Source organism: Tenrec ecaudatus, chromosome 1 (genome assembly GCF_050624435.1).
Source record: "Tenrec ecaudatus isolate mTenEca1 chromosome 1, mTenEca1.hap1, whole genome shotgun sequence".
NCBI lineage: Eukaryota > Metazoa > Chordata > Mammalia > Afrosoricida > Tenrecidae > Tenrec > Tenrec ecaudatus.
The window spans coordinates 173482108-173496838 of record NC_134530.1 but is presented as its reverse complement, the minus strand read 5'-3'; the positions used below and the strand labels follow the sequence as shown (position 1 = coordinate 173496838).

The 14731-nt window shown below is 49.7% G+C and overlaps 1 protein-coding gene across 3 annotated transcripts in view; it reads right to left on the bottom strand.

The window, feature by feature from the left end:
- Positions 1-14731, bottom strand: part of LOC142462324 (carboxyl-terminal PDZ ligand of neuronal nitric oxide synthase protein) — a 384106-nt gene that overhangs the window by 33099 nt on the left and 336276 nt on the right. For all 3 annotated transcript variants that reach the window (XM_075564096.1, XM_075564078.1, XM_075564087.1), the window contains exons 6-7: positions 9980-10127; positions 577-743 (exon numbers count right to left, since the gene is read on the bottom strand). In XM_075564096.1, coding sequence (XP_075420211.1) covers positions 577-743; positions 9980-10127 — 315 coding nt within the window. The remainder of the gene's footprint in view (positions 1-576; positions 744-9979; positions 10128-14731) is intronic.

Here is a 14731-nt window from a genome sequence, read left to right as displayed (position 1 = left end):
TTTTGTGTTCAGGTTGGAATTTGTTCTCGGGTTTTTAGCTGCTTAATTTGAATCATATTTAGGGCCTCAGTCACACCACCTGGCAAATGAAACCTACGGTGGTCTCCCAGATCCTAATATCCACGGAAGCAGTTCCTGGCCTCCACAGAGCTGAGGACACCCCAGCACTACTGCAGGCCGCAGGAGCCAGACCTCACTTTGCTCCATTAGCCCAAGCACAGGGGCTTATGTCTGCGGATGTGCAGGGATCGGCCTGGCACACAGACTGTGCAGGGCACAGGGTGCTCGGGATAAGGAGGCGATCAAACGTAATGGTGGGGCCAGGCATGCCAGGACAGAGTTCAGCAGCGCCCTTCTTGCTGGAGTTGGCACTCGGAGCTGAGTCCTAAAAGGGGTTCAGACCACTGGAGAGGAAGGGGTTCATGCTCAGGGCCTGCCACCATGCTGTGAGGGCCTCACTCAGATGCTGACCCAGCAGAGGCAGGGGGATAACAGGTGGCGGTTGAGGCTGTGATATCGGCTGCGCCGGCAGGGACACCCACGTGCAGCGCCCCAGGGGGTGCCCCTTCTGACTACCTTAGAGTCTGTGTGGAAGCCTCCTTCATTCCCAACTGCGTCAAGGTCGGTTACCCCTCGGCTGAACTCCAGGATGTCGTTCCCTGGAAGCGGGACCTCTACGGCGTCGATGTCAGTCTCCTCCGCAGTGGCTGTGGAGGCCCTCTCGGCTCCGGTGAGCTGGCGGCCTGCAGGGACAGCAGAGAAAGGGAACTGTGAAGTCAACAGCAATGTCCTCCTTTTTCAAGCGTTCACATTTTTAGTCAGTTTAGTCAGTTTAGTCAGTTGCTGGTTGGCACCATGTGTGCAGAGTCGAACTGCTCCAATGGGGTTCCCAAGGCGGTGGCTTCTCAGAAGCAGGATGCCAGGCCAATTTCTGAGGTGCCTCAGGTTGGGTTTGAACCACCAACCTTCAGGCTCATAGGTGAGCACTTAACTGCTTGCGCTACCCAGGCATTGCTTGTCAAGCCTAGAGCGTCATCATATGTTGACCCAGTTTTCTACTCAAGTACATTAAATTCCCATCCCCATAGGATGGTCCCATTTTAAATCCTTTACAAAGTAAGGAAACAAAGGGAACGGTTCCTCAAGCCTGAACTTGGCCCCTTTGCTCATTTGGCATGATGTTTATATTGATAGAGTATGGGGACTCTAGAAGTAGGGGTGACAGTCACCATGTGCCCTGCTCAGTCAAGAGCAAGGACCCCAAACTGGGGGTCCAAGGTATGGGTTTCCCCACTCATGCCCTTATTGAGCAAAAGGCTGTTTGTTCTTTTCTTCTTATTTTCTAAGCCCAAATCACCTAGCTCCCTGGGCTACTGTTTTGCCAACTGATTTAGATGGATGGGTAGGTTTGCATGGCTGAGGAGTAAGGGCAGGGAGATTTCAGACCCTGATACAAACACAGCTCCAGTCTCCCACCCCTCAGGGCCTGACTCTGACCCGACTGCCAAGAGTAGAAGCCAGGGAAGTGGCCCACGGAAAAAAGCCGTGATGGGAGCTGAGAGGTCGCGCTTGCCAGTTCCCGACATCTTTCTCGTCCAAAGTGTCTTCCAGCGCCCGCTTTTCCTCCTTTCCACTGACCACAGAGACCATGCCTTGGTGGGGATGTGTTTGGGGCACCGCAAATGGAGAACCCTGACTAGGAAGAGCTGGGATTTTCCCTCAAAGAACTTAAAGCAGGGGAGCAGCACCAACATGCTGTCCTCCTTTCACCTTCACTTCTGGATCGAGAAGGTCGTCTAGAACGCAATACTTAGATGAGGAGTGCTGAGGGTGTCAGGCTAAGGTGGCAGAGGGGTCCCAGCACACAGAAGAGGGCCTGAAATATGAGGGTGAAAAGGGGGGTGTGATAGGGTGTAGAATGACTTTTTAAAAGTCTGGTTTTAGTGAGCAAGTGGAGATTGGTACCCTTGAGGAAAATTCACGAGGAGCAGGATTATGTATCAGTAATTTTTTTTTTAAAAGACTGGTTTGAAACCTGCTGGAACTGTGAAAGTCTGCGGAACAGCCCAGGAGAGGCTGACTTGAGAGCAGGAGTGGGGAGTTCAGGAGAAACAGCTCTGGCTGCTAGGCACAGGTGAGTGAAGACCAGGGCCTCAGCCTGGAGCAGTCCCTGCATTTGTGGCACAGACAGGAGAGGAGCGTACAAAGAGCTGCCTAGGGACCAACCTGACAAAACACCACCAAGCAGGGGGCTTTCAAGAGCAGACATTTATGTTCTCACAATCCTGAGATGGACGAGGGTCCCCAAACAAGCAAAGGAAAGGCAAGAGATAATGCACTAGGCTGGGGGAGAGGCAGGAGCCCAGTGGCTCAATGGTTAAGCACCCATCTAACAAACAGAAAAGTCAGTAATGTGAACCCCGCCCCGCTGTGCCACGGGAGAAAGGCCTGGAGATGTGCTGCCTGTGTAAAGATCTCTGCCGAGCCAGTGCGCTGGGACAGCTCTCCTTGGTCGTGGAGGGGTGCCGTGAGTCAACATGAGCCCAACAGCACCCGCGATCGTCACAGTCGGGGGTGGAAAGACAAGTAAGGTCTGGTCTCATTTTGTTTTGAAGATGGGAAAGACGTGCTTTTATTTCGGGGTGAGTGAGGATTCAGGGGTGCGGGTGAATGACAAGTCCAGGCTCAGGGAGAGGCACGATGGGATGAAACGCAGAGGTGGGTGAAAGGTGTGTCTTGGACAGCCACTAAGCTGGCCGGCAGAAGGACGCTGACTGGGGAAGGAGCCCCGGTCACTTCTGGGGATGGTGGTGGTGTTACCAGGTGCCCTCGTGTCTGACTTTGAGTCAGCTCTGACTCATCGAGACCCTACGGACAAGACACTGAAAAACTGCCTGCTCCCTCACCGGCTCATAATGGTTCCTATGTTTGCACCTACTATCACGGCCAGTGTCCGTCCATCTCCCTGAAAGTCTGGGGGTAGGACCCCGCACGGTGAGTGATGGAGTTCCCTGCTGCTGAGTTAGACTGACTAGACATTGCTGGGCTCATGCTAAGGCTTTTTCTAGGTTGCCTGCATGGACAACAAAACAAGGGATGACGCGCTGCCCTAAAATACTGGAACTGGTCACTTCCTGCCTTGGCAAACGCATGAGTGACAGTTTCAATGGAAATAGCCTCTACAGGTCCCAGGCCCTGGTCGGAGCACTTTGCATGCATTCGGAGAGGGGGGTATGGGTATTAGCTCCAAGTGGCAGACAAATGGGGAAACTGAGGCAGGTAGCAGGTATGGTCGCACTGCCTCCCAATAGGTTTCCGGCTGCCACTGGAACGATCCCCCTCCTCCCTCCCTGCCATTCTCCTTATTTTCTCTCCCGCTTGTTTGGTCCTTGCTTGCATTCCCCATCCCAGCTCTGAGTGGGAGCACCTCACCTGCCGGGACGTGGGTATCCTGTTCTCAGCATTCCCAGCAGCAGAAATGCACTCGGCACACAGATCCAGGTGCCGTGCAGCCTATCCCTGTCACAGTGATCCCATGTGTGCCAGAGTGGAACTGTGCTCCAGGGGGTTCCTTTGTTTCTATCCCGTGGGGTTCCAAGTGGTTGATTTGGGGGAAGAGGATCACCAGGCATTTCTTCCAAGGACCTCCTGGGTGGGTTCTAAGACCCTTTGCACCACCCAGGGACTCACAAGCATGGCACTTGACAACAGTCTGCTGGCCTGACCCGGAGGAGGGAAAAGACACTAAGGGGTTAATGCATTCAGAGGAGGCAAAGGGTCCTTGGGTGGTAATCTGGGGGGGTGCCGATTAGGGGTGGGGTGGGGGAACAGAAGGATGGAGGCTCAAGATGAAGTCACTCTGAGTGAGCAGGATGCTCAGGTCCTGCAGACGGAACAGGTGCTCAATACTTATTGTTGAACCACCGTTCACTGTCTAGACAACCGCAGCTGCCATGTGAAGAACCTGCATTGTCTGCAGCCTTGCGGGGAGGGATGCCCCCAGGGGCATGGGGGTCTCCTCCTGGAAGCCCTGCCCAGGAGAGTCTAAGAAACAGGGCTGGCAGACAGCAAAAGGCAAGCAGAACAGGAGGGGTGGGCCCCCACCTGACTCCCAGCCCAGAGAGGGCCAAGGGCAGCCACTGCCAAAAGACACAGAAGACAAATCCCCCCAGGTGGGGAACAGTAGGAAGCAGAGCGGCTGGAAAGAAAGGAGGGCACCTTGGGAGGGGAAGAGCGCAGCAGAGGCAAGTGGAAAACATCATTAAATGCACCGCTGAAACCCAGAAGGGAAGAGCTGACAAGACATCAAAGAAGACAGCAAAAGCTCCCCACTTGCCAATTCCTCCAGAGTAAACAGCTCCCCTTTGCACAATAAAGGGCCCGCCATCCCATGGAGGGGTGGGGGGGTGGGGGGCACCTTGGAAAGATAAACAGGGCACTAAATGAAAAGGTGCTGAATGTGGAAGCGGACTCCTCTGTTTAAATCCTCAGCCAATAGTTCCACTGCGGAGCCTCAAGGTGCCCACTTCCAGAGAAAACTCCTGGTGGAGTCAACACACGCTCCTGTGGGGTAGTTTTTACAGGAAAAAAAGATTGTTCTTAGCAGTTTACAGAGAGTGAGAAGAAGTTAACTTGAACAGGGAAATGGAAGTGACTGTGAGCTAGTGGGAGACTTCTCTTCTTCTAGGAGGCGTGGGTTAAATTCCCAATCAATGAACCCCAAGCACACCCCACCCCCACCTGCCTGTCAAGTGTTAACAATGCTGACTGGTTTCAGCAGAGCTTCCAGACCAAGACAGAGAAGGAAAAAAGGCCCTTTGAAAATCAGCCACTGTAAACCCTACTCATGGCAATGGTTCAACCACCCTGTTGTGTGTGTGTGTGTGTGTATGTGTGTCTGTGTGTGTGTGTGGTGGGGTGGGAGGGGGGATGCCCCTGAGTTGGAGGTAGTTGTGACTCCAGAGCTGCTAACAACTTCAAGAAACTAAGCATCTTTCCTTATCCCAGAGCACTCCAAGTATAATGAGAAACCCTGGGGGTGCTGAGGGTTAAGCACCCGGCTGCTAAGTACAAAGTGGGGGATTCACACCCAAAAGACACTCCACGGGAGAAAGATGAGGCTGTCTGCTCCCAGAAAGAAGCCCACAGGGGCAGTTCTACTTTGTCCTACAGGGTGGCAAAGAGTTGGAATTGACCAGATGGCGGGGAATTTTTCTGGTTTTGTCACACAATCATAGGGCTGCTGAGGTCTTCTTACCGATTTTCTTTCTTCCTTACATACGGGAGGCCAGGGATTAGGGAGTCAGCAATGAAAAAAAAGTGTTTTAGAGCTAAAACTTCTTGTAGTACGTAACACACTACACTGATTTGAGGAGCTCTGGTGGTGTAGCTGGGCTGCTAACTCAAGGTCTGCAGTTCAAAACCACCAGCTGGTCCATGGGAGAAGATGGGGTCTTCTACTCCCATAGAGTTATACTCTCAGAAATGCACAGGGGAGTTCTACCCAGCCCTATAGGGGCGCTATGAGTGGGCATCAACTCCATGGCAGTGAGCTTAGTTTTGTGGAGACTGATTTACATAAGATCCAGAGAGAACATGTAACTTGCCCAGGATCACTGAGCTACAGAGTGGAAGAGACAGAAATGAAGCCCAAACCCCAACTCCTCATGGGCGCTTCTTTAATCTGCTGCTCCAGGGTTCCTCCAGCCCATGTGTTCTTTCTTGGTTCCCATCACTCCACACACCGTGGAGGTGAGAAGCCCACTACTGACCCTACTCTACAGCAATGCCAGGATGGGCATACAAACCACAGCCAGCCCACGCCTGACCGTCCTTGACACAACAACACGCTCAGGGTCATTTTGGGGAACATGATCACCAAGTGGTTAATAAAAAGAAGCACAAAGATCCAGTGAGCCCCTTATTTTAATGCTGCCCATCTGTTACAATAAAGAGCTTAAGAGGATTTAGTATCTATCTGAAACCATGGCTGCTTGCACTGTCACCTGCCTTCCCATCGACAGCCCATGCTCAGCCCTCCAGTCTCACTGTCCTATGCCTCATTAACCCAAGTGGTACCTAGCACCACCATTCTTCACCAAGGAGACAGTCTGAAAAGCTTTGTGCAGTTGAAATAACTGTTCAGTCTCTGTGTTCATTTTGCTGTAAGGGCTCAATAAATGTTTGCTGACAATCTATTCCATGGCCCCGCTCACTTCCCACGTTGGTCAGTGTAATCAACAAGTACTGGCTGTGCTAGGAACAGTTCCCAGCTGCCCAGAGTTCCCACTCTACTAGAGACAGAAGACACACTCCCCGTGTCTGATGCATAAGGGGCTAATGTTTATGCTACAGCATGAGCCAGGGGTTAAGGGAACACAGGTTAAGAGAAGATCGGTGCTTCCATTCTTTGGAAGGTGAAGGGAAGATGATGGGAGCTGGAAGGAAGGCTTCCCAGCAGACATGAAAGATAAGTGGGGGGACTGCGTGGGTGGTGGGCGGGGTCCTGACCCCTGGTGGAGGAACAAGCATTGATAAGGGTTAGAAGGTACCTGATACATTCAGAGGTCAGGCTGCCAGGATAGGAGTAGGGGAAGATGAGACAGGAGGGATAGGGAATGGTCCCGATGGAAACTCCATAGACCCTCAATTTTCCAGCCCCCAGGAGTGTCTTCCACAGATTCCAGAACAGTACACCAACCTGTCCTAACCAGGAGACCACTGCAGGGGGTGAGGCACGACAGGACAGAGCAGTTCCCTTTGAGGGAAATAAACAAGGACTTCATTGTCTACCTAAAAGGCCATCTTAAAGGCTGTCCTCTCCAAACCATCCCATCACACAATCCTGATCTCTCCAGACAGACAACTGTTTCTGAGTAGTTGTTTGGAGAAGAGATGAACCTGCTTAGGCAAGAGTTTCGTGATAATAGCAATGTTCTGATATATTGACCTGCAGGCCCCTCTAGGTATCTGACACCTTTCCATTCAGGTTTACTATATGACAGACCTCCTTTACTTTGGGGATAGAATTTCTTGGTATACTGGATACCAGTGTGACTGATAGATCTCTAAGTGTTTGAGAACTAGACTACAGCTCTCCAGTATCAGAGGAGGAAGGTGTTACCAAAGATTTGTACTGCAAAGGGGTCCATCTTCCCAAGTGAGAAGTTTTGACAGCAAATCCCTCAATTCAGAAGCAGGAAGATAAAGCAGCTGAGTAAACAAAGGCATGTCTGGGAATGCCTCAACATGAGGTTTACAGGGAATTGTCGTCTTTGGCTCTACTAAGGCGACCTGGCGGTCCATGTGGTTAAGCACTTGGCTGCTAATGGAAAGGTTGGTGGTTCAAATACACCAGGGGCTCCATGGAAGAAAGATTTCTATAAAGAGGACAGCAGAGAATACCCGGTGGGGCAATCTACTCTGTCCCATGGGGTTGCTGCGAGTGGGGACTGATTTGAAGGAAGCAAAGTAAATTTGCAAACTAAATTAAACTAAACTAAATTAAGCAAACTAAATTACAAAATGCTCCTAGCTCTTCTTCCTCGGTGGCAGTAAGGTCCTCTGCCCATCTCTGGGATGGCGCATCTCAAGCCTAGTAGGATGGCCACGCTGACCAATCCCTTTGTTGGGGCTCCATACTTGATTGCACAATCCCATCCCCACAAGGGTGCCATGCACCTTAGTTGCATTGTTATCAAGCCATCCGATTCCCCTGACAGGCCACAAGCACCTCATTTGCATAGCCCGAGCCAGTCCGACCATGGACTTACCCAGTCAAGTGGAGGGGCAGAGAAAAAGAAGGCCCTCAACACAGTGGGCTGACCCAGGGGCTGCAACAGGGGGCTCAAGCACAACAATTGTGAGCATGGCGCACGACCAGACAGTGGCTCGTTCTATTGTACCTAAGGTCACTATGGGTCAGAACCAATTTGACGGCACCTAACAGCAACCCGGTCATCTGGGGGGAGTTGTAAGAACATGGCAAAAAAGTTCATATATAAAAAAGTTCAAAGGACGACATTGACTCTGCAGCTCTGGGAGATGGACATATTTGATCAGAGCACACGGGAGCAGATGAAGGGGCAGGAGGAGAGAGTGGAACAGCCTGGCCCACCAGGCCGTGAGGATGATGTTCCTGAGTAGAGCAGCCAGTCCACAGAGAGAACAACATGGCTGGCCCCACTATGAGACATGATGCCCCTCAGTGACTAAGGGCGATACAGGGGACAGCACCGGAGACACAGTGTGGGAATTGCACCTGACCTGATCCCACCACACCGAGGCAAATCACTGGGGGAGTGCAGCGGAACAGCAAGGGAATGGAGTGGCAAGGTCCCCAGGGAATGCTGAAAGTGGACTTCGGGGCCAGGGCGTGGTGCCCCAACAGACTGGACTGGAAAACGCTCCTAAGGGCCAGCAAACGATCCCTGAACTAACTACAAGCTTTTCTCTTGTGAACTGTTTTTATTCTGTTCTTTGTCAAAAAAAAAAAAAAAGTCACTTAGAAGCGATGCATCGTGTTGCAGTGCTTATTCCAGCCAAGCACTGTGCTCAGCCTTGAAAATGTCTTCTAGCTGCCATCACAGTACTAAAGGGTAGCCTGCCTCACCACCATGGAGTCAATTCGGATACCTAGCACCCTTACAGGACCGAGTAGAACTACTCCTGGTTTCGGATGCTACCAGGAAATCATTATGGAAGCAGGCAGTTGTGTCTTTCTCCCACAGAGCAGCTGGTGCATTTGAAACACTGGTGGGTGGGTTTGAAACACTGGTGGGTGGGTTTGAAGCGCTGGTGGGTGGGTTTGAAGCGCTGGTGGGTGGGTTTGAAACACTGGCGGGTGGGTTTGAAGCGCTGGTGGGTGGGTTTGAAGCGCTGGTGGGTGGGTTTGAAGCGCTGGTGGGTGGGTTTGAAGCGCTGGTGGGTGGGTTTGAAACACTGGCGGGTGGGTTTGAAGCGCTGGCGGGTGGGTTTGAAGCGCTGGCGGGTGCGTTTGAAGCGCTGGCGGGTGCGTTTGAAGCGCTGCTAAGCATGTGGTAGTCTAACACTTGAACCACTTTGCGCCTTACAGATTTCCTCCAGACCACACAGCCAGTGATTGCTATTAGAAACTGGTATTGTTACATTAGATTTATAGATTGGGATCTTTGTGATATTAAAACTCCCATCCAAGATTATGGTAGGCCTTTCCACTAAAACATTTTTTCATATAAAACACCTGCATTTTAACTGTGATAATTCATATGTAGTTACACTTAAAAAAAACCAAGTTGTAATAAGTGAACTTTTTCTTCCACTATGACTTCTAACTGGTTATGGCTGTAATCTATAAAAGCCATAGGCTCCTTTGTGCAATACTGAACCTAGCCCTTTAACTAAAATTTTTAGTACTTTTTATAGTTTTCAGTTTTTGCTGTTGTACTTTCCATATAAATAGGTGACACGAACAATGTTCAGTTTTACCTGCTCTTTTCTAGTGATTACACTTCTTTTTGCACAGTTATTAATAGAGATGATAAATGACAGTACTTTTGTTTCATTGTTGAATTTTAATGAAAGTAGAAAACATGGGAATACTACCCACATTGAGGGTCTGTAGGGGAAAATGTTAGAACACACACAGCTATTTAGGTAACTGTAAATTTATATTTTATAGGGAGCATACTTTGCATATTTTTTATGGGGAGCCCTTTTATACTGAAGCTTTCTTTGGGGGTCAAATTGGGTAGAATAAACAGTGGGACCCTTAGAAAGTGTGCCCTGATATCCCATTTAAATTTCTCCTCAATGGATAGCACAAACATCTCTTAATTGGTTATAAAAATAACATGTTCCTTAAATGAAATCTGCAATCTGGGACAGAACAGAAGAAATCAGATGCTTTAATCTGCATTAACTCCAACGCCTAGTAGGAGTGGTCTCCAAACACCGTGCGTGGGCCTCCTTGCCTCTCCGTTCCCACCAGTGAGGCACCTACCTGGGTCCCCGGAGCTGGAGCTGTTGCTATGCCTCTCGCTCTCCCCGTCTTCCTGTCCATCTGCATTCTGCTGCGTGTGCTGGAGGCTCAGCTTGTGGCAGACCTCAAAGGCCTGCCCCACTGTCCGGACAATTCGCATAGCTTGGCTCTGGAAAGGAGACAAAGGAAAAGCGGGCATGAAGGCCATGCCGACCCGTGCTAAGGCACAGTGAGAAGGGCCGGGGGAGGAGGGGATGGGCAAGGGGCATGCGGACCGAAACCCACGAAGCCAGCAAAGGAAAGAGATGGCCAGACCTAAGGTGTTCCCATGTGCACACACTCACAAGGAAGAGTGTGAAGGCATTTTCCCTTCCTGAAATACTCTAGAAAATAGAAACCGTCACCACATTTCCGAAACAATCACACTGAAAGGACAGATAGCAAATATATCAGTTCTTGACGTGGCCCCAATTCCTCCTCCAAGTTTAACAAAAAGAGCGGATATGCTTCAGCAGCCGTTGCCAACCATTATGAAATGCTCCGTTGGCTCGCCAAGCTCAAAGGAACTCAGCCATCATTCTCCTTCCCGCCACCGCCCCCCCCCCCCCCCACTGTTGCAAGCTTGGGGTTATTAGAGCTCCTGTAGATCAAGGGATATGGTGATATGGGGCTCAAAAACCTGGCCTCAACAGTTGAGCCAACTGAAGTCCAGTGTCCCAGTCTTGTTAAACTCAATCGCTGGTGAGCCTGCTACAGACTCTCTCGAATGTCAAGCTCAAGTTTACTCTGTGGCTGCTTCCTCTCCTGTGCCTTGATATCTAACCTCCTTTTTCTCTGACAGCCCAAGAAGAGAGTGGGGGCCCTGCCAGTGTAGCCGCCGTCACGATGATTCTGACTCATGGCGACCCAAGTGTGCCACGAGAGAAGTGTGCTCCGTAGTGTTTTCAAGAGCTGGTTTTGGTACGCATATCCCCAGCTCTTCTTTTCCAAAGGTGCCTCTGGGTGGACGTGAACTTCTAATCCTTTGGTGAGTAGCTGAGGACCTTACCTGTACCCCCAGGGCCTCGTGCTTGACCCTACCTTTCCCTAGCTCTTCACTAGGAGAGGAGGAAAGAAGACAATATAGTTCTGCTCCTGTGTAGGGTCTCAGGCAATCCAGGAAAACGGTATGGAAGAGCCTTTCATGCCCTGGTCCCAACGACTATAATTTGATGATCACATACTTTTCATTTTCTCTCGGGTTGAACAATGGATTAAATTGTCAAATAGAGTTGAAGAGGTCAGGTTGAGAAAGTATGGGATGTTAACTCTTCTATCCCGGTGGGTCCCAAACCTCCCACCACAGAATCAAATTTATTCGATTGTGCTGTCCTCCTGTAGCTGGGTCTATGATGAACTGCATTGTGGACGGTCGGTGGACACCATAGAGTCCACCCGTTACATTCAAAATCCCCAAGGCTACAGCAGCAATCAAGTAGAGCTTCTTATCATACCAGAGAGCTGGTTTTACAATAGTGACCTCAGGCAATTACAGACCAAGGTAACAAATGCAATGCAATACTTTTTTCCCCCTTCCTAATCTACAGGGCTTTGTTGATAATTGGTGCATGCTTCATTTATACTGCAATTAGCTCATCTTTCCCCATTGCTATCTTTATAACCACATCCCTGCGGCTTTAGAAAGAACCTCAGACATGGACTACTGTTCAATCCATTCTCCGCTAGACATAACTTCCAAAACAGCAACCCTCGCAATTTTCTCCACGCCGGCGCCGTGTCCATTCCCTGCCTTTATCTTTAGGAGCCCTACTAGCAGAGTGGTTACCAGTTGGGCTGCTAACCACAAGGTCAGCAGTTTGAAACCACTAGTGCTTCACCAGAGGAATCCAAGGCTTTCTATTCCTATAAACTCTTGGAAACTCACAGGGGCAGTTCTACCCTGCCCCACAGGGTCACTATGAGTAGGCATCGACTCGATGGCAGTGAGTTCTTTGAGTGAGAAACTTCTAACTTAAGCAAGAGCATCTACGGTCCTCTGAAAAAGCCTCTTGGCCAATCATGACCCACATGTCAATTTCAGGTCTCAGTAGACTTCTACTTTTGCTGATTTTCCTCAGCTTCCTGTATTATAGCTTGGGCCTGCCTTAGCCCATTGAGTTAGCTCCAGAGATGTCCTTAATTGCTCCCTCACTGGGAACACCCTGACATTTCTAGGTGGTAAGACCCTCAAGCCAAGTACAGTTACTTACTCAGAGGGTCCTACACCTCACCAGGTGGCTCAGAAACTAGAACCTCTGTCCTCTCTCTCCAGCCACACCTTCCCCTTGCTCGGCAAGGGCAGCCTTCAGCCCTTTCTCACACTGCAGGCTTGCAGTACCTGAGACAATCACCCCACCTGCACAGCAAGTGGAGGAGTAGTTGGCACCAGTCCTAAGCAAGAGGCCCCTACCTTCCTCACTTCTGAAGCACATACAAAGCTGTAATGTAGGAGGCCCTCAAGCTCTAAACTCACTGCTGCCTTGTGGATTCTGACTCCTAGCGATGCTACAGGGCAAGAGAGAACTGCCCCATGGGGCTTCTGAGACTGTACATCTTTACAGAAGCAGGCTGCCTCGTTTTTCCCCCTTGAAGTGGCTGTTGAATTTGAACTTTGCAGTCAGCAGCTCCCCCCTCCTGCCACCAGGGCTCCTTCTTACAAGGTAGAGTCCCTTTGAGAACAAGTCCTCGTCTAGCCCAGCTTCCCCAGGTCTCTTGTGGTGACAGCTGTTTCCTGGGTTAGGATGTGCAGCCCTGAAGCTCCCATGCCAGGGTTTTCCAGCAGAAATCCAGGAAGAAGAAGACAATGCTCTGCCAAAAGGCCTTATTCTCCTGGGCCTTTTATGTTGTTTATCCCCTTTATGAAAACAAGAGCACGCGGCCTGTGGGTAATTTTTGGCAGCAATCCTCGTACTCTCTTGTTGTGGTTCGGTGCCATCGAGTTGGTTCCGACCCATAGCGACTGCACAGCAGAACGAGACACTGCCTGCTCCTGCGCCATCTGCACAATTGCTCCGATACCTGAGCCCGTCACTGCAGCTGCCGTGTCCATCCATCTCCTTGATGATCTTCCTCTTTTCCACTGCCCCTTGGCTTTACTTTACGGAGCAGGATGCCCTCCTCCAGGGCCTCATCTCTCTTGACAACATGTCCAAAGTAAATAAGACAACGTCTTCCACCCATGCCTCCAGGGACCACTCTAGCTGTACTTCTTCCAAGACATCTCATTACTAGAAAAACCTAAATATACCTTATTCTGCCTACCAAATATAGCCAGGGCCCACTTGATAGAACCTCTGTCTCCTCCCTGCTGCCCAGCCTCTTGGGGATTTGCTCTCTTAGTCATTTGTTTCAGCAGCAGAAAAGTTAAGTGTTTTGAGTTCTAGAAATAGAATATGTTTGGGTTAAATGATATGGACCGCTCAAGTGTTTCATTTCGTTATGTTGTTATGTTATATATTTAACTCATGGATGAATAAATATCTGCAAAGACTGACTAATTGTCTTCTTGACCCTCTCATTCCCAGAGTACAGACTCAGGCTCCCACTGTAAAATATAAGCGTACATAGAAAATGCACCACTGTGTCTGTTATTATAAAGCCCCGGTTTCTCCTAATGAGGACAGATTACAGAAGTCACTATCTCTGTGAATCATGGACACATTCCTTAACCAGTTTGTAAAATGATACTAAAGAGTTAAGTGTTCCTAAACAAGCGTCACCGGATCTATGGGACTGGACACAGGTGAAGACAAGATTTCCCTTAAAAGGAAAAGAAAAGAAAAAAAGACCATGAAAGTGTACAGAGCAAATTGGTAGTTCTCCATTCAACCATGTGCACACATTTTGTGTCATGACACTGATGGCAGTCCCATCACTCTTCCCACTTCCTCCCTTAGGTAGTGTGGCAGTTACATAATCTCCTGTCAACTTGAGCGAAGGGGTAGAGTCTAGCCTGTCAATTAGGTTATAGCCAATCATGCAACTTCTCCTGAGGATTCTGGGAACTCCTGTCTTCCTGCCTGGAGGCAGAACACACTCTCTCAGCTTCCTCTTCCTGCTGATAAGCCACATGGAACTATGCTGATGGCAGCCAGAGTCTTGGAGCTGGAAGAGCCACATGGAGACCCACACCAGCCCTGAGATGCTTCCACCACCATTGGATCCACAAGACTTTCCATCCACTGGCCTGTGATCTTCCTGCATTCGGCATTACTGCATGTGTTACATGAGTCTGAAGAGGAATTTATAGACTAGTATCAGACATATGGGATAATATCGGACTTGTGAATTTGATCTGGATTGATATAAAGTTCTCTCTTACACATATATGAGTGTCAAGGAATTTGGTTGTCGATTCTATCCGGACCAGTGCAGGCAGGATTTTGAAACTTCTCTTTGGAAGGAAGCACGTGGGCTTATGTAAGAGCACGGAGGTGGTGGGAAGGAGCTTTGCAGAGGCGCGTCATTCCCATGCAGTGTACGATGATATGACACACACACATGCCAAGTTTTTGAAGAACCTAGACTCAGGCTTGAATCCCTATTCTGACACCTTTGCTAGGACAAAATTACCGAACATGCCCATCAAGCTCAGCCAACTACGTACCAGCCCAAAATGACCCTAAGGAAATGGCTTGGTTTTAATGCTTAATATCTACATTCATCAAAAGCAAGCTGCTCAGCCTCCATTTACTTACCACACTCCCTTAAATACAGATGTTTTCTAGTGTATTT